The following is a 20,016-nucleotide window of genomic DNA, read 5'->3' on the forward strand; positions in this document are numbered from 1 at the left end:
GGCGAATAATATAGATGCTCATAGATATTTAGGAAAATTTGGAAATGAAAAACTAAATGATGCTGTAGCGAAAAAAAAAGCAAAGTAATAAAAAACGCATTAAGGAAATATGAACAAAAGCTGGTATAAAGGGCATTGGATACTTACAGATATCTGGTAGTGTGAGGCAGTGGTAATGGTGGTGCTGTGAGCTGCCTGGACTCACAGAACATACTCAGCTCAGCACACCGACACTGGGAGGGGGGCGATGCCAGCTCTATGGATTGTGGGGAAGGGGTGAGTTAGTTCTTTGGTGTGAGTGAACTGAGGGAAGTGAGAAAGGGGGGAGGGAGAGGGAGGAAAGGCGGGAGAGTTCGATTATTGTACTTTAAAATTAAGATTCAGAGAGATAAGGAAAGACCTGTAAATATAATTAAATTTTTATCAGTGGAATACATCACAAAGCTGAACACAGATACGTGGATATAGCAGGAATAAAATCATATCTTATCCAGTTTTCTTTTAGAGTTATCTTAAGTTTTGATCTAGACCCTATCGACTTAACAAGAAAAATAGAAGAAATAAAATATGTATTGTTCACACCCCTAATGGCTTCCAACAATTCACCGGTATTAATTTTTTCTGTACGACGATGGTTTATTTTGCTGACTCTTGCTACGGTTAGACTATTTTACTTAGCATAGAGGAGCCCACCGAGAGTGAAGGGGTTAGTGAAACCAATATTTAATACCTCCAGGTCAAACAGTCTCCCCTTCTTCAAGCTGAATAACATTGCCTGGTGGGTAATAATAATAATAATAATAATAATAATAATAATAATAACTAACAACAACAACAAATAATATTAATAATATTAATGATAATAATAAGTAATAATAATAATAATAATAATAATAATAATATTATTATTATTATTATTATTATGTATTATTAGTATTATTAGTCATCGTCCTCGAGCTTCCCCTCCCACCCCTTCTCCCGTCCCACCATAACAGCACACTGGTGGCGACATCTTCAGGACTCAAGAGCCTTACCTAATAGTGTTAGAATTATCGGGAACATCTAATTATAGGAGAGTTTCTTTCTACATATTTATAATGTACGGAGCCTACATTTTCTTAAATTCGCATTATTAATGCATAGTGTTATTCGTGATAAGTAAACATATAAATACGCAATCTTCATCTATCTATCTATCTATCTATTGCCAGACGCCATAATCCTGTACGAGGTGGCCATTTGACTCTGAGTTATTTGTTTTACAGGGAGGGGCACTAACCCTCCACCAACCCATTTGACACGTAGGGAGCACGTATGGTTTGGTTATATTGTTACCACCCAGCGTTGTAAATGGTTTCTTGGCTTACAGGAATCCATTTGGCTTGTCACTCAATGTAAAGCCAACTGTAACGGAAAGAAAAGCAATAAGTAATGAGAGGAAAGACGGGAGAAATAGGAAGAGAGGAGGGCAGGCACAGAAAAAGAATGATAAAGGCTAAGGAAGAAGTAGGCAGCACTACATCAAGTGAGTGGATGATGGTCGCCACCACCTACCACTACACCCAATTACTGTACTGAATCGATAATGAACCTTAATATCATACTTAACAGGGATGCAACAAAAGACAAAATTTGCTTGCCAACAGGGGCTGGTAAGGAGTCTGGCCTGAACATTAACGAGTATTAGCGGGACCAAAGGATCGTAGGCCATTGTTGTCCCAGTGAGTCCCTCCCAGTGAGCCAGAAATCTGTACGTGGCTCACGGGCCTGGTTTTTGCCACCCGTGGCATAATTGAATTGGTCCCTCAGTACACATTCCCGCATGGTAATTAGCAGTATTCACGGAGCAATTTATGTCTATAACACCGTTCACTCGGCATACGTCATTAGTTAATTGGGAGGATTACTCTTTCGATGCTAGTAAACAACGAGAGAGCTGTTTTCATGCTTCTGTATTTTTTTTTTTTTTAGCTAGTAATAATAGAACCATGTTCACATTCAAAATAAATGAATATGTAGTTTTTGAAGAGTTATGCAGTAAATAATCAGTGCTTTATTATCAAAGATTCGATTTTCCTCAGCGAATGTTGAAAATAATGTTGGCTTGGATGTAGCTTTCTTTGGGAATTATCGAAAACATTTAGCATGATATTTTGGGTCGTAATATCCATGAATGTTGACATTCCGACAAGTACTGAAATAATAATAATGATAATAATAATAATAATAATAATAATAATAATAATAATAATAATAATAATAATAACAAGGAAGAAGTAGATGATGAAGAAGCAAGACAGTAAAGAAAAAGAATAAGAACACCTGCAAAAATATGAGTCATAAGTATTCTTGACGCTTACCTAATGTATCAATGTATGTACGTACTTACGTAGCCTACGTGTGTGTGTGTGTGTGTGTGTGTGTGTGTGTGTGTGACAGAAACAGACAGAGCAAGCTGATATCCTCTGAGGGGGTGCTTTGGCCACTTTTACGTTCATGCTTTGATGGCGATCGGTCGCAAAGCAACTTCTTAGTATCAATAAGCTGTTCATTTTAACTGGGCAAAATATTCCCAGTTCTCAGTCAAGAATGATGAGCTTCAAGATGAGATTAACACTATAACATAGCGCTAGTCACAAAGAGGTGTCATGAAAAGTGTGCAAGGCCGTGGTAGTGTTATTCTGCCACAGAGCTACGGGATATTGCTGCAAAAGGAAGATAATATCGATCGAGTTAAAATTAAGTAACTACAGAAATCCAGAGCACAGTATAAGTTGGTACTGTGCTCTTTATTGAATATTTGTCTTCTTAAGGAAACAGGTATGATAAAATGAAACCCTCCCCAAAAGAATATTATCTGAAGTAAAGCGATAGAACACTTTCATAACTAAACACAACAGAGCTCAGTAATACACTCACCACACCGTCCTCTCCTTTTCTCAGAATCCTCGTCAGGCCGTTTCCTAAAAAGCATGTCCACGAAGTTGTCGACGTTGCGGTCAGCTGGAAAAAAATATATATCTATATTAATGTATATCTATCTATGTCTATCTATCTATCTATCTATATCCCATTGGAGCCCAGTGTCCAGAGTATTGGACAGAACTGGGATTTCTCAAGTCTTTGTAAAGTAGGGAACCCCCGGGTAGGGACTTATGAGCTTCACGACTATGAGCCGATAGGCGGAGGGCGGCCCGCTTAGTGCCCTTGCAGTGCAATGCCTCGCCCAGCACCCCTGGGATCCAATGGGTTAAAATATATATATATATATATATATACAGAGAGAGTGTGAGAGATTCTAGTGTTAGGGAACATTGTTCACTGGAACATCGTTCACTGGAAGAGAGCTGCCCATCAGGGGCGTTTTTTTGCCTGAGGATTTTTTTTTTTTTTTTTTTTTTTTTTTAAATGTGCTCGACTCTGGGCATAGGCTTCTCAGCCTGCTCCCAAGGCCCAGTAGTCCTCCTACATATCGTACACCTCTACATGGTAGGTCTGCCCGTCCAGACAGACAGGGGTTAATCAGTAACACAAACAGACCTGCTGCATATACTGTATGTTAATCAAACACTAAAGAAAAGTGACCCACTTCTCCGTCTTCCACTTTTCTTCCTCCTTTTGCTTAGCCTTGAGTCTGCAATTTTTCTTCTCGTTTTCTTTCCTTCACATCTTCATTATTATTCCTCTCTCTCTCTCTCTCTCTCTCTCTCTCTCTCCTCCTCCTCCTCCTCCTCCTCCTCCTCCGCCTCCTCCTCCTCCTCAATTACTACCGTTTTTCTCACACAACTCTAAGGAAAGTGGTTCAGAGTGTGATACCAGCTTCCCTCACATTCTCAGTTCCTTCGCTTCCCTCATTTTTCTCTTCTCTTGTCCTTCCCTTGCTTTGATCTTTTTTTTTTCTCCTCTGTCTGTCTGTCTGTCTCTCTGTCTCTGTCTCTCTCTCTCTCCCTTTTATTGTTTTGCAAGAGCCCGATAATGATTTTTTTATGGTTCGAATTATCTATTCCGCCATATAGTATGACTCTTTCTGTCCTGTAGCCTCTCTCTCTCTCTCTCTCTTACTCCTGTTCTTATTTTTACTTTTTTTGTTCAGTCACTTTACTTCCATTTGTTCCTCTCAGGTTGTCTCCTCCGCTAGCCGTTTTCTCTCGTTCCTGACTGCATTCTCCGTTTTCTCTCATTACACTTAAATCTATTCCTGTGTATTCTTTCCCTCATCTGCCCTTCTCCCTCCTTTACATCATCTCATTTTTTCTTCACTTCTCTTTCCTATCTCTTACTACTCCTCCCCTCTGTCATTTCCCCTTTCTTTCACCTCCTCCCCTTTAATCGTTCTTCTATCTGTTTATTCCTCTTTATCTCATCTCATTCTTTTCTTCTCTCCTATCCCCCCATTTCTCTCCTCTCCCTCTTTTAATCCTCTATTCATCTGTCTCTCCACCATTCTCCCCTTAATAATGCCTCCTATCCTTCCATCCCCCAGTCCTTACCCTTTTCTCTTTCCTCCCCTTCCCTTATTCCTCCATCCCTTTACCCCTCCCTCTTGTTCTCCTGCCTCTCTACCTCCTCACTACGTTCAGTTCCTAAGGCCGGATTCATAACCAGACTTACGACCAGTTCCCTGTCGTAACAATGATCTATTTTTGCAAGAAAGAAAATGAATGAGTTGCGCAAAATGCTAGAAAATTCTTAAGTTGCGAGAGGGACATTATCTTACGTTTCCTTTGTGATTCGGCGTTTTGTTTGACACCTGGCCTGATGGTCCTTCCCTTCGTATCTTTGTATTTCTGAATGTAGTCCTTCTTCCCTCTCCTCCACCATCATTTTTCCAAACATACCCTTCCTCCTATAATATCCACAACCCTCTCTCCTTCCCAGTTTTTAGTTCCTCTCCTCTACTTTTCATTCTCTCATTTTTCTCCTTTTCTCTCTCAGTCTATCTTCTCTCTCCTTTTTCTTCTCCCTTCCCCCCTCATTCTTCACTCTCTCTCTTTTTTCTCTTTTCTCCCTGCCCCCACCTCAGTGCAATTCCACTTAAGGCCGTGGTCAGAGCTGCTGGAATGGTGGTCTTTTCAACCTGCATATCTTTCCATTCCTCCATTTATCCTCTCCTCCCTCTTTTTCATTTTCTATCCATCCCCTTCATTTTTCTACCTCCCCCCCCCTGCTCCTTTTTCGTTTCTCTCCTCCTTTCCCTATTTCCCTCCTTCCCTCTTTCTCTCCTTCCTTTAAAGTTCTCGTTTCTTTCGTATATTTCTCCTTCCCTTTTTCCAGTATCCTTGTCAACTGCAGAATTCTCCCCGTCCTTCCCCTCTTCTGCCCTTCCCATCCGTCCCTTCTTTACTTCTCTCCCCTTTCCTCAATCTATCCTCTCTTCCCCTCCCTTTCCCCCTGTTCCCTGTAGTTAGTGGATTGTTCAAACTTTATTTCAAATGATTCCATATATTGTTTCTCCACTGCTTCCAGTATTCTCCCCACCAGTCCCTACTACGGTCCACTCCTCTTCCTCCCTCTCTCCATCCTTCTCCCCCCACCTACCTTGTGTCTCCTTCCCTTCCTTCTTCCCTACTCACTAAATTTCCACTCGTGCTGTTGTCGTAACAATCTAGGTACTGGTATTTTCCAGCCGTCATACCCTTCTTTTCCTCCGTCAGTCCTTCCTTTCTTCTTTCCATATTTCTCTTCATGTCTTTCCCTTCCTGCCTTTTCACCCCTCATTATCGTCCATCCATTCACTAGTCTCAATACTCACTATGGTTGGTAGCCTTTTCAACCTCGATATCTAACTACTCTTCCTTTATGCCCCCGACACTACCTTGAATATTCTCTCTGCCGGTCCTTTTTTCAGTCCCCTTTCACCGTCCTGCATCCTTCTATCCCCCGAGCCCCTCCTTCCCCTACTCACTACAGTTCCACTCATCGCTGTTGTCTTGGCAGTCTGGGTGGCGGTCACAGATGAAGCGCCTTTCCACACACCTGTCCTCAGTCTGGCATGGAAACCACCCCACCTCACACTGCACACCAGCACCTGGGGAATACAGAAAATGGAGCCAGTGTGAGGGGCGGGGGAGATATACACATGTTGGGCCATATATTGCTTACTCCACGCCACTCAGCTGGTAAATTTTCGAATGTTCCTGGGACGACTTAGTCAGTGAAATATTACTATAGTCGCGGCGCGCGACTCTGAGGTAGTTATTATCGTGCCCTGGCAACTACCATTCAAAAGTACGTCTGATTTCGTGTATTATATGAGACGCATGTGATTCGTGTATAATATGTTCGTGTATAATGATATTCGTGTGTAATATATTCGTGCTTAATGTTTTGATTCGACCATAATATGATACAAAATCGGTCGCACTTTTGAATGGTAAGTTGCCAGGGTACGATAATGACAACCTCAGAGTCGTGCGCCGCGACTATAGTATCCAACCATGCATCATTATCTTTCTCCTAACCGTTCCCTTGCTTTGTATTTTTTTTTTCATTGATTGTATAATTTCAACACACACACACACACACACACACACACACACACACACGTGTGTGTGTGTGTGTGTGTGTGTGTGTGTGTGTGTGCCACATATTTTTTGCACAAGACAGTTGGAGCGAAAAGGGAAGAATGCGTGGGTGTGGCTAGACGGATCAACGTCCCTGCAGTAATGTTCCACGGATGCAATCAGAACAGTTATTTTTACAACAGCTCTTCTCCCTTTTCTCCGTATTGTCTTCAGTGTCTCTCCCCTTCCTCTTCAACCTCTGTCCCTCCTCTTTCAGCTTTGACCCCCTTCTCCCATTTTTAATATATCGGCCGCCCTCTCTTTACTTTTTCCTCTCACTGTGTCCGACCTCCCTCTCTCTCATTCTTCAGTTTTAATTACTTTTCCTGCCTCTTTTCAAGTTTCTCCTCCCATTTCCATCCTCTGGTCAGCCGTTATCTTTCTTCTTTTTTTTTACCCCTCCTTTTCTTTACTCTTATAATTTACCCTGTCACCTGCACCTTCTTAAACCTCTCCATTTTTTCTTACCTTCCTACATCTTCACTCAGTCCTTTATTTGTATCTCATTCCATGCTTTTTTTTTTTGTTTCATTTATTTTTTTCCTGTTATCCTTCATATTTTTCGGCATCATTTTTCTTTATCAATTGTCATCTACTTTCTTAAACGCCTTCAGTTAGGTGATGCTTTTTTGTAGTTTGTTATTTATAGACTACCTTACCTAGCTTTGGAAAAATTTTTTGGAACTGGGGGGGTTACCAACAGACCTCCTTAACCTGAGCCACAGGATATTTTTTTTTTTTCTAGTTTGTATAAAATCGTGTAGCGTTGTAGGAATAAAAGGAAAATTACGTTCATGGGTTCAAGGGGCTAAATATTCATTCAAACTTTTCTTTCGCCACTGCTTGAATTATATGTGATTTCACGACCCTCTTTTACTCCTCGCCATTTATCAGTTATCATGTAGGATTGTGGAAAGTGTTAAGAATATATGGAGTAGATGGGAAGTTGTTGAATGCTGTAAAGAGTATGTACGATGGTGCGAACGCTGTAGTGCGTGTGGATGGTGAACTAAGTGAATTTTTCTCTTTGAAGGTTGGGTTGAAACAGGGATGAGTCATGTCTTCATGGTTGTTCAATCTGTACATGGATGGGGTAATAAAAGAGGTACAAGGTAGGGTAGTGGATGTTGGAGTGGCCATGGTGAGAGAGGATAGTGTTTGGAAACTCCCTGTACTGTTGTTTGCAGATGATACTGTGTTGTTGAGTGAAGACGAAGGAGAGCTGCAAGGCTTGGTGGATGAGTTTGGGAGTGTGTAAGAAACGGAATCTAAAGGTGAATGTAGGGAAGAGTAAAGTGATGGTCTTTGAGAGAGGTGAAGTCAGTGAATGTACAGCGAGGTTGGATGGTGAGGAATTGGAAAATGTGAGTACGTTTAAGTACTTGGGTAGTGTGATGAGTAAGGATGGAGGTTTGGAGGGTGAAGTGCTTGAAAGGGTACAGCAGGGAAGAAAGGTTGCTGGTTCCTTGAAAGCAGTGATAAGAAACAGGGAAGTGAGCATGGAAGTGAAAAAGTTACTACATGACAGTATTGTGATACCATCTCTAACGTACGGAAGTGAAGCTTGGACGTTGTTGGAAGGACACAAGTCACGAGTGAGAGCAGTGGAAATGAGTTATTTAAGAGGAGCCTGTGGAGTCACATGGAGAGACAGGCTGACGAATGAGGATATAAAGGAGCGTTGTGGTGTTGATGTGGATGTGATAGGAAGCGTTATGAGGAACACACTGAGGTGGTTTGGCCATGTGGAGAGGATGGAGGGTGAAAGACTGACGAAGAGAGTGTATGTGAGTGAGGTGGAGGGGGAAAGAGGGAGGGGGAGGCCGAGGATGAGATGGAGGGATGGGGTGGAGAGGTATATGAGAGAGGGGGGTGTGAGCTGGGAGCAGGGGAGTGAAATGGCGGGGGACAGGGCGACTTGGAGGCGATTTGTTTGTGGCCACCCCAAACGGTATTGAGGCGTCTGGCAATAGATAGATAGATAGATGTAGTATTTTCTTTAATTTTCTTCCATCTTTTTATTTTTGTTAATCTCCCGCCCCCTCTACCTAAAATCTCACTTCCATTCGCTTTTTTTTTTTTTTTAATATTCTCTTATTTTTTTCTTCTTCCCCTCTCCTTTTTTTTTTTTTTTCTGCAACCTCCAGCCGTTTTTTCCTATTTTCATCTCCCTCACCACTGTTTTCAATAATTCCTGTCTGCATATTCATTTTTTTTTTTTTTTACCTCTGTACCCCACTTTTAACTGTCGGCCCACTCGCCCTGCTTCTCTCTCTCTCTCTCTCTCTCTCTCTCTCTCTCTTGTACAGTAATGCCTTGTCTTGGTTCCCAGACTGTCCCTTTTTCCACTCTCCTTGCTAACTCCTCTTATATCCTTTCTTTGTATCCTTCCTTGTTGAGAGTATGGACATTCATTTGGTTACTGCCCTCAGAGTGACATAAAATTATGATTCAAGAAAGTGTAACAACAAGAAGTGCGCGTTTTTCAAGTATTTCTGATATTCGATGTCTTTGTTTAGGTTACTTTTCTTACACCTTTCTTCAGCTTCGTTCTTTCCATAATGCAGAATAACTTGCACTACGTTATCCCATTCGCCTGTCCTTTCTAATTTCCTAATCAGCTGGCTGTACCTTTGGTATGGTCTGGAGTACCTAACCTGTGTTTAAGAAAACGTTTTACATAATTGATTCTGAAGCTTGTTTCCATCTTTGCTGGAGAAGTAAATCAATACAAAGCATTTTTTCTCTCTCTGTTTGAAGGCCGGGAATACAGACATAATTTAAGCAATCTCGTTGACTTTCTCAGAATGTGGGTAACAATTATATTTCTGTTTAGGCCCCACAAAACTTTGACCTCAAGACCGAGGACAAAGTCTTCCCCTATGCATTATACACACACACACACACACACACACACACACACACACACACACACACACACACACACACACACACACACACACCCGCACACACGCACACACGCACACACACACACACACACACACGCACACACACACACACACACACACACACACACACACACACACACACACACACACACACACACACACACACACACACACACACACACACACACACACACACACACACACACACACAGTTACTGTTTGCTACATATGTTTAAATTACCACCTCGTTTAACAGTGAGGTATTTCATCCCTGTCATGATGGGGACAAGTCTATTATATTGTAGTTATAGACAGATAATATTACTCCACGGAAAGTAAGTCATAGCAGTCCAAGAGTTTATTATGATCACTATCAACCCTTTCATGACTGGGGCAATTCTATTATTATTTACGCCGAGAGTGAGTCGCAGGAGCCTGAGAGTGTCAATCATCTGAGGCAGAGGGCGACGTTGTGGTGATATACTGAGCTGTATTTTTTCCTGCAGCATCAAGAAGCCCCTGGTGTCTCTTCCATTGTTTACCGGTCTAATGATTCCACACCGCACCAGCAATTAACAGGTATTAGGCCAATCAGCCCATGAAAACGATTGCCCTCATTAGCAGTTCGGCACTTATATTATTATTTTCTCTTGTCATTCAGTTCTTCGTAAATGTTCTATTTTTGAGCCAAACCCGATATTTTAATGATTGATGAGTATTATGATATTAACCGAATCAGGGGAGGGAAGAGGGATTTTCTTTGTGATTTTTCCGTCTCAGATGCTTTGCTTAGGTTTTAGAGAATAATCAAAAGGAGAGGGGTGCTGGGGGGGGGGGGCTGTGCCTTCCATTCCCAGGTCCGTCTGCTATCACATGCATAGCATTTTTTTTTTTTTTAACGTTTCATATAGATGACGCTCATTTCTCTTGTGGTCATGCTGTCTCTGGGCAATTTAATCCAGCTGTGGAAAGTCAGTACTGAATGGGTTAATGAAGGCTACATCTAAACCAAAAATTCGAAAAATCTCGAAAGCTGAATAAAGTTTTCTACCCATATCAAGAAAATAACATATAAGACGTTCCCGGGCTGAGAGAGTTAAAATGAGCAAACCTAACCCACAGTAAGCTAATCTAATTTTTAAAAGACGATGCGACAGCGGACGGAGTTCATTCACCTTTCATGCAACTTAATGATTCCTCACTGCACCGGTAATTAACATGTATTTTGCCATTCAGTCGTGAAGAAAACCGTAGCCCAGTTATTTAGGATTGTTAGCCAGTGCACACAGCCACAGTAATTTTCTCATGTATATTCATCTTTCTTATTACTCTCGTGATTTTACACTGTCACCAATTAGTCGAACCTCTGCAGCCTATCAACGTCATTTGGTGTTTTAGTTTTGCTACATTCAGACAATTTCAGTTTAGGAAAGATCATTCAAACCGGGGTGGTTGAATATAGCCTTAATCAATCCTCTCATTACCAGTTGAAAAGAAAATCGCTCTGTAAAATCGTCTTTGAGAAGTCTGAAGTGAAAAAGACATGATGTATTGAAGTAGTTAATCATATTATATCAGTTAACTTTAGAGAAAGGTGGTCATTCACGTACCAAACGATGTTCAACGACTGCAGGCAAACGTCATAACCCTCTCGCATCTCTTCCCCTTTATATTAGTCTCAGTGCAGAAGAGGGGCACCTTCATGTGGTGGCATTGATGTAACTGAACGGTGGAGCTGTCTGGTTATAGAAACGTCCATCATTTTAACCTGCTTCCGAGAAAGAGGAGGATGGTGAGCTGCTGAAGGAGGGCAACTTCAGCTGCAGTCCTCTGGGGTCACATTCATATGAACCAGGGGTTACAGCTGCTATTGCCACTGTGTTGGTCTCGGGATTTCATTGGCACCAGCATTTAACACTTTAGCCCCAGCACGTCAGTCGTATATATATTATGCTATTCCCATACGATTTTATTAAGATGTAGGTAGACTTTTGAAACTGGAGGGAGGAATTCAATATAGCGTTCATTATTCACTCTAGTCTTTGCTCAATTTCCTAAGCTAAGTTAAATATTTGGTTATTCTAAGGATTCAGTTGAACCTAACCATTAAAGGACTGAAGAGATTCTGTGCCAATCAATCGAAGAGAAGACAGCCCATCGCTCATTAGCGATCACTAGCGACTGCACGTAAGAGCTCTAACGAGGTAAGGAGGAGCAATTAGTGAGAGTCAGAACCATATGAGAATAGTTTCCCTGACTTCCCCGGAACTGGTTTGAAAGGAAAAATGGGGGGAAATTGTCAAGAGAATTTAACTGAGAACGTGATATTGACCAAGAGGGTGTGTAACATGGAGAAATGAAGTACAACGGGAAGGAGGTGAAGAGTTAAGATAGGGGAGCTGGACGGAAAGAGGGTAACTGGGAAATAAGACACGATGGATGGTTATGCTGTGTAGAATTGAGTGAACAGAGAATGAGAAATCGGTAAGTATCTTGTTGTTGTTACTGTTGATGTAGTTGTTGTTTCTGGTTCTTCTGGTCGCCATCGTGATGAACTGAGGGACTTGGCCACTTGAACCTAGCACTCCCAGAGCTTTTTGTTAATCTCGCTTGGATTTTTTTTTTTTTTTTTTTTGCGTTGCGATAATGAGATGGATGAATTGAGTACAGTAAGTGTGCTGTGGTGTGGGGAGCAGCATTGTAGTGAGGATATAGTAGACTGCTTGTGAGTAGTAGTTGGTGATGACACTGCAGTAGGATTGGTGATGGCCACATTGTTGTCTGGGTAGGTGCACCCATTGTCTTTCTGGGAAGGGCAGTTTCTGAGGCGTAAATGTCCACTGGATGTTCATGACGGATTTGTTTGGCTGGAGGTTTGAGGTAGTTGTGATGACTACGTATGTAAATGTAGTGTATACATATTTACTGTATAATGGTAGTGGAAGAAGAAGAATGTTATTTAGGCCTTTTGAGTAGTGTTGCTTCATCTGCTGTTTCTTCTCAGTGGAGGGTGAAGCAATATAAGGTTACATGAGCCAGCTGGATCTTATACTGAAGCAAGGAAATGTGTACTTCTCGTGTTCGATTAGATCGTTGATTACCTCCTCCACCGAAGCTGGAGGAGGTTATGCATTCACCCGTATTTATCTGTCTACCTGTTTGTGTACAATATATCTCAGAAAGTTGTTATCGGAATTTTTTGAGAGAGATAATACAACAAAAAGACATTATTTATAGTGGAGTCTAAATATAGTGAGATGAAGTTAAGTTTTAATATGTTTAATAATATAGCCTGTGAGAAGACCGCAACCACTGATAACCAAGCTCTTGCATTGTGAACTGGTCCATAAAGGGCAGTTCTCTGTACCACAACGATATCGACTAAAGATAACTCCGGTAGTATAAAGGACTGGAGAATGTAACATACCCAGTGGTGTCTTTTTACGAGCACCTCTAAATATAACACGGTGCAGATTAGCCACCAGAAACTAAGAAAAAGGTTCCCAGTAAAATATCGAGTATTATTCTCCAGATATTGTGTTGATTTAAGTAATGGGAATGGATATAAAAGTAAACTGAGAAAGCGTTGAAAGTAATTACGCTAAAATCGAAATGCATCTTCCTTTTATACAGATGAAGAAGGGTTAAACATAGTCATTTAGATTCACGGGGACCAGTAAAGCAGATGAATCGATTTTTCATCATCTCAGTATATTTGCACTCCACTATAAATAATGTCTTTTTGTTGTATTAGCTCTCTCTCTGAAAAATTGTATTCAGCCTTAGAGACTTTTCGAACTGGTTGGATTATACCTCATAGCCAGTCTTTCACTGCGATGGGAGGAATCCTAAGCTGAATCAAATAATCTGGCGTTCAGTAAAATAAAAACAAATAAATAAATGAGAATACATAGAGTGGTCCATATAACTCTCCTCTTCCATTCCACCGGGCAAATTCTAGTAAGTTGGGGAGCGTCTTCGTGTTGTGTCAAACGTACATCATTTTTTTTTCATTTCCTTCTCCCACTGTTACACCCACTCCTGCAACAACAGACTGAGCCGTCCCTAGAGTACCTAAGATACCGCTAGCTGGTTACTAGTGGAGCAGTATTTATGGGCAACTCTATATCTAAAAAAACGTCCATGTGCTTAAAGGATAAAAGGTATGTCCAATTACTGATATGGCTCACAGCTGGATAGGCGTAGTTAATCCTATCAAAGTAAATTTTATGGACAGTATGTAGAGGTTTTATGGGCAAGAAAATTATTAAACCATTTAATGGGATACAGAGTGGCGTGGTAGTTTATTCCTGTTGTTCCATGGCGCTTTTAAATTAACTCATAAATTGATAAAACACTCGATCAGTTCTTTAGCTCTGCGATGGACTTTAGTGTGTGTGTGTGTGTGTGTGTGTGTGTGTGTGTGTGTGTGTGTGTCTTTGTAGGAGGTTGGAAGATAATGAAAGATGAGGAGGGAGGGAGGTAATGAAAAGAAGGGAACGGAGGTAATGAAAGAGTGGACAGAGAGAGGTGGTGAAGGGAGTAGAGAGAGAGGGGATAGCAGATGAATTATGGAAGGAAGGGTGGTAGGCAGTGAACGAGGGGAGTGACGGTGGTGACGGATGGAGCAATTCTAGACTGAGATAGAGGGGGACAAGCTGGTTGAAAGAGACAGATGGAGACCAGGAGAGAAGACGAAAGAAGAAGTATGAAGAAAGCAAGCAGAGAGAGAGAGAGAGAGAGAGAGAGAGAGAGAGAGAGAGAGACTGATTATTAGATGAAATCATTGAGCTACGCTTGATAAAAATAAGTTTGAACAATATGCTAAAAACAACGATGAGATAAAGTGAAAACTAAGGCAAAGTAAAAAAAAAAGTAAAGAGGAACAGAATAATGAGGGAAAGAAGGAATGCACAGTGGAGAGAGACAAGATTGTGGAGAAAGAAAGGAAACTATCTATCTATCTATCTATCTATAGCCCGACGCCCTAATCCCGCAAAGGGTGGCCGCAGGCAAAACGCCTCCAAGTCGCTCTGACACCCACCATTTGACTCTCTCCCCCCAACTCACCCCCCCCTCCCTCATATACCTCTCAACTCCATCCCTCCACCTCATCCTCGGTCTACCTCTCCCTCTCCCTCCCTCCACCTCACCTACATACACCCTCTTAGTCAGTCTTATATTCTCCATTCTCTTCACATGTCCAAACCACCTCAGTGTATTTCTCTTAATCTTCTCAACTACATCCACATCCACCCCACAACGTTCCTTCACTTCTTCATTCGTCAACCTGTCCCTCCACGTCACTCCACATGCTCCTCTCAAGTAACTCATTTCCACTGCTCTCACTCTTGACTTGTTCCCCTCTTGCAAGGTCCATGCCTCGCTTCCATACGTCAGGGTAGGGATCACAATACTATCATGCAGTGACTTCTTAACTTCCATACTCACCTCCATATTTCTCATCACTGCCTTCAGTGTACCAACAACCTTCCTTCCCTGCTGTACCCTTTCACGCACTTCATCCCCCAAAGTTCCATCCTTACTCATCACACTACCCAAGTACTTGAATGCACTCACATTCTCCATATCCTCACCACCCAACCTCACTGCACACTCTGTGACTTCATTCCTCTCAAACACCATAACTTTACTTTTGTTTACATTAACTTTCAGATTCCTCCTCCTACACACTGTCCCAAATTCATTCACCAAACCTTGCAACTCCCATTCATCTTCACTCAACAGTACTGTATCATCAGCAAACAGCAACACCGGAAGCTTCCAAATCTCACCCTCATTCATTAGAGCCACCCCCACATCCACTGCCCTACCCTGCACCTCCTTTACAACCCCATCCATGTATATATTAAACAGCCATGGAGACATCACACAACCCTGTTTCAGTCCCACATTGAGATCAAAGAACTCACTCAGCTCACCATCCACTCGCACCGTAACCCTAGCTCCCTCGTACATACTCTTCACAGCACTCAACAATTTCCCCTCCACTCCATATATTCTTAATACCTTACACATACCTTGCCTATCTATTCTGTCATAAGCTTTCTCCAAGTCCATGAAGGCAGCATACACTTTCCTTCCTTTCTCTAGATACTTCTCCACTAAACATCTTAGAACAAATATCTGATCTACACATCCTTTTCCCTTCCTAAATCCCCCTTGTTCTTCTCCAACTAGCTCCTCTGTCATATGCCTAACCCTGTCAATGAGTATTCTACCATATATTTTACCAGTGACACTAAGTTGGCAAATACTCCTATGGTTACCACATACTTCTCTCTTTCTTTTTCCTTTGTATAAATGAACAATTCTTCCTGATTTCCAGTCCTCTGGAATCCTTCCCTCTTCCCAAGCCAATCTACACAACTTCCATATCCACTCCACAACAATCTCACCCCCATACCCAAGCATTTCACCACACACTCCATCAATTCCTGGGGCCTTTCCCAACTTAATATTCTTCATCGCTTCCACTACTTCCGCCCTACTGATCTCTTCCTCCCTCCTCTCATCTCTTCTTCTCCCAGCCATTCCCCAACCGCTTATACTCGCACTGCTCTCACTCTCCACATTCAACAAATCCTCAAAGTGCTCCTTCCATCTCCTCAGTTTCTCTCTCTTCTCCACCAGCAATGATGGATAAAACATGGAAGACACAGGACGGAAAGAATGTAAACAATGAAAACTTAGAGAGAAAGCGAAATTTTAAAGAAAGTCAAGCTTGGGACATACAAGAAATTGAAAGGGAAGAAAGATTTAATAACAAAAAGGAAAGAGTCACTGGATCAAGGAAGAAAGAAAGGTGGAGAGAAGTTAGAAGCACGATGGAAGAGAGAAACGAGGAAGATAGCCGTAAAAAAAGAGGAAAGGAGGTGTATGGAAATAAACTGATGAGAAAGAAGTAGAGAATGTAATGGGAGAGAACAGAAGGAAGAAGGCGTAAGAAAGAAACGAAGATGCAGATTAAAGTTTAGAAAGAAGGAAAATGTAATAAAATTCCTGAGGAGCAGAGAAGATATTTTAACGAGAGGAGAAAGAAATTCAAATGAGAAAGGAATGCGTCTGAGGATTAAGGATGGCGTTGAAAGAGGAGATGGAATGATGACAAAAGACAAAGATAAAACTAAGAATACGTAATCATATATAATCTAACGAAAAACAGCGACACAGGATGAACGAGTATGATTCAATTACAGTCCTCCTCATGCTGACAAAACCATCCCCAAAGTACTCATGAATGTGTAATTAACATTTCTCATGCTCCTGTGACTTACGCCCAACTAAACACAATTGCCCGGTGTGGAATGCAGTAAAATAGTATACAAGATTTGCTCCGATTATGAGAGGATTCAGTTTCGGAGTCTGACAATTACATTACTCTTTTGCAGTGAAAGGGACTGTTCATCATTATCAGATCGTCTGGTGTTATCTGCAATAATATAAAAGGGTCTGTTTCTTGGACACGATGAGAGTAGAGATGGCTTTTAATTACCCTTCTTCACTCCGTTTTTCTGAGCTGAATAAAACCGTCAGTCGTTAAAATAAAAGTAAATATAAAAAATGTTATCTCCTGTCTTGAGGGTCTGCTGCACAATTAAATTTTTCTCTTCCTATAACTACCATTTACATACAAAACCTTCTGATTAGAAAAAAAAAATACAAAGATAATAGAATGTGCTTTTGAGCCAAGGAGCCATTGATACAAATTCATACATCGCAGTCGTCCACGTTCTTACAGTTTTCTTTTATTACAATTGTTTTATATTGTCATAGTAATAAAGTAAACAAAGAAAAAATAGAATGAATGTTAGACGATAAACTCCAATGTTCGTGTACCTCTTGTAAATGTTTCCCTCACACAAGTATACATTACCACAACGACATATTTAGTATTATATATGTGCTACTTCCTGACGAATGTATTCAGTTTTGGAGAGACTTTTCAAAGTGCACAGGTCAGAGGTAGCCTTAATCAATCCCTCCAGTGTTAGAAATTAACATAATATTCAGGTTTTCGTCTGGTGGTTGTCTGATAACTACAGATCCAAAGATGAAGATTATCCTGTATAATCTATAATCCTCCTAATAAAAGAGAGAAAAGAGAAAACTGGGAATACTTTTTTGATAACAGAAGCCGTGGATGGTCCCGGTGAAACTGGAGATGTTGGAAATCAGTTAAGAAAGCGGCTCAAACTTTTCCCTTCCTCCGGCAATTTTGGCAAGACGGAAACCCGAGGATTTGGAGAAGTATGCTGAGTCTGGACTAGATAGATTCCCCCCAACTCATCCCAAATCCTCCCCCTTGATATCAGTCTCCACCCTCCTCACACCTTGTTTCCTCAGTCTCCCTTTCATAATATTCCATCCCTTCTACTCCTATTTCGGTTCCTCGTATCTCCCTTAATAATATATTCCATTACTTAAGCCCCCTTCCTCATACCCTCTGCTTCATACCCACTCTTTCTCATACCCCTTTCCTAACACCCTCCCTCCCTCCTTCCCTTCCTTCCTCATAAGCTTCCATCCTCATACCCGCCCTTCTTCATATCCGCCCTTCTTCATATCCGCCCTTCTTCATACACTCCCTTCCTCATACCCTCCCTTCCATTATACCCTCCCTTCCTCATTCCCCCCTTTCTGATATCCTCCCTTCCTCATGTCCCCCCTTCCTCATATCCCCCTTCCTTATATCGCCTTTCCTCATACCCCTTCCTCATACCCTCCTATCAGCTTACTCACACTCCCCATTCTCATACCTCTCCTCATCACACCTGCTTTCCTCATAACTCAAACCTCAAATTCCTGCCCCTTCCTCATGCCTTCCATCTTGTGTGTTTGGCCTACCCTCTCCCCCTCATTTTACTTCCTCCTCACAGAGTTTGAAGGGATGCGGCTGAGGCAGGACATTCGTTGCTAAATTATGTGGTGGAAGACAGATTTACTTCAGTACTAGACATCTATCTAAACCTGAGCAAAATTCTCTAGCGGCACCATAAAATTACATTAAGAAGGAGTCAGAGTTATGAGGGGCTGAATATAAGTAGTTCTTAAAATTTCAAACAGAGAAAACTGGCTGACGAAAATCATCTCATAGTAATACAGACTCAGATCCGAAATTTCATTCATTCATTGCCAGACGCCATGTATCCCAAACAGGGTGGCCAAGGGCTTAGAGTTAATTGTTTTACAGGGAGGGGCACTAATCCTCCACCAACCCCACTTGACACGTAGGGATGCCAACAGCATCTGGTGTTCCCAGGCGGTCACCCATCCAAGTACTAACCAGACCCACCGTTGCTTAACTTCGCTGATCGGACGGGAAGCGGTGTACTCAACGTGGCTTTAAGGAAAACAGAAAATTATATAACGAATAATCATAATTACAGGGTATTAATATGGGAAAATAATGCAATAAACAGGTTACAGTACCATGACCAGTAAAGAAATTAAGTACCTTGCGTTTGCGTTTCATCATCTGTTCTTATCCGTGTCAAAATAAATAAATAAATAAATAAATAAATAGTCTCCAGATATGATGTGTTGATTATCCAAGGACGGATGAGAGAGAGAGAGAGAGAGAGAGAGAGAGAGAGAGAGAGAGAGAGAGAGAGAGAGATTACCTGCGGCACCAGCAGTATAAAACAAAATAACTTACCTATATTACTCAGCTGAGCCAACATTAGAAGGATGGGAGCGAAGGTGTAAGTTTTTGGTGTCATCATCCTTCTTCTTACTTTGTTTTCCTTCCCGTTTTTCTTTCTTCCTTTATGTTGACGTCCTTCTATTCCTTTATTTTTTTTCTCTTCCTTCGCATGTATGGCTTCTCCTTCGCTTCTTTCTTCTTTCGTTCCCTCCCTTTCCTTCGTTTTCCTTCCTTTTTATTTGTCACTTTTCCTTCCTTCTTTCTTCCTTCTCCATGTTTTCTCCTTTTCCTTTCCTATCCCTCTTTTTTCTCCTTTTCCTTTTTTATTCTTTTGTTTCGTTTCCTTTCTTCTCCTTCCGTTCTTCTTTGACTCTGCCTCTCCTTCTTTCAGTTAATTTTAATGGGTATCTCCTTTCTTTATTTCCTTATGTTTTGTTTTGCTTTCTAATGCGATGATTTTTTTTCGTTCTTCCTTCCTTTTTGTCTGATATGCTTCATTCCTCCTAAGTTCCCTTTTCCTTTCCATCTTTCTGTTTCAGTTCATCTTGTTCCTTCATTCAGCTTCACTGCCACTGTTTTCCTGCCTTCCTTCTCTGTTTCTCAGTGCCTTCCTTATTTAATGTTGGCTCCTTTCCTCCTTCGTTTCTTCCTTCACGTCTGCTTTACCATCATTCTGTGTGAAAACGAATAATCATTAGAAACATAATGTACTGCAAAATATACTCTGCCAAAGAAAGCTATTTCAAGAAAGATGGAAGTAATGACAACCGTGACGATGCTGCTGTTGCTGTTACTGCTGTGCTGTTACTGCTCCTGCTGCTGATGTTGGTGATAATGTTAAATGTAGTAGAAACGATGGTAGTGACTGATGATGATG

At 41.4% G+C, this 20,016-nt stretch overlaps 1 protein-coding gene and 1 pseudogene across 1 annotated transcript in view; both read right to left on the minus strand.

Moving 5' to 3' along the window:
* Positions 1–7,359, minus strand: part of LOC145414890 (uncharacterized) — a 104,495-nt gene extending 97,136 nt beyond the window's left edge. The window contains 4 exon segments of the mRNA XM_080284307.1: positions 148–256; positions 2,920–3,003; positions 5,906–6,014; positions 7,261–7,359. Coding sequence (XP_080140433.1) covers positions 148–256; positions 2,920–3,003; positions 5,906–6,014; positions 7,261–7,359 — 401 coding nt within the window.
* Positions 7,360–18,730: 11,371 nt separating this feature from the next.
* Positions 18,731–18,849, minus strand: LOC145415229 (5S ribosomal RNA; annotated as a pseudogene).
* Between the last annotated feature and the right edge of the window lie 1,167 nt (positions 18,850–20,016).

This window comes from Coenobita brevimanus, chromosome 101, assembly GCF_032717465.1.
Source record: "Coenobita brevimanus isolate Jiangsu-jjx chromosome 101, ASM3271746v2, whole genome shotgun sequence".
Taxonomy (NCBI): Eukaryota; Metazoa; Arthropoda; class Malacostraca; order Decapoda; family Coenobitidae; genus Coenobita; species Coenobita brevimanus.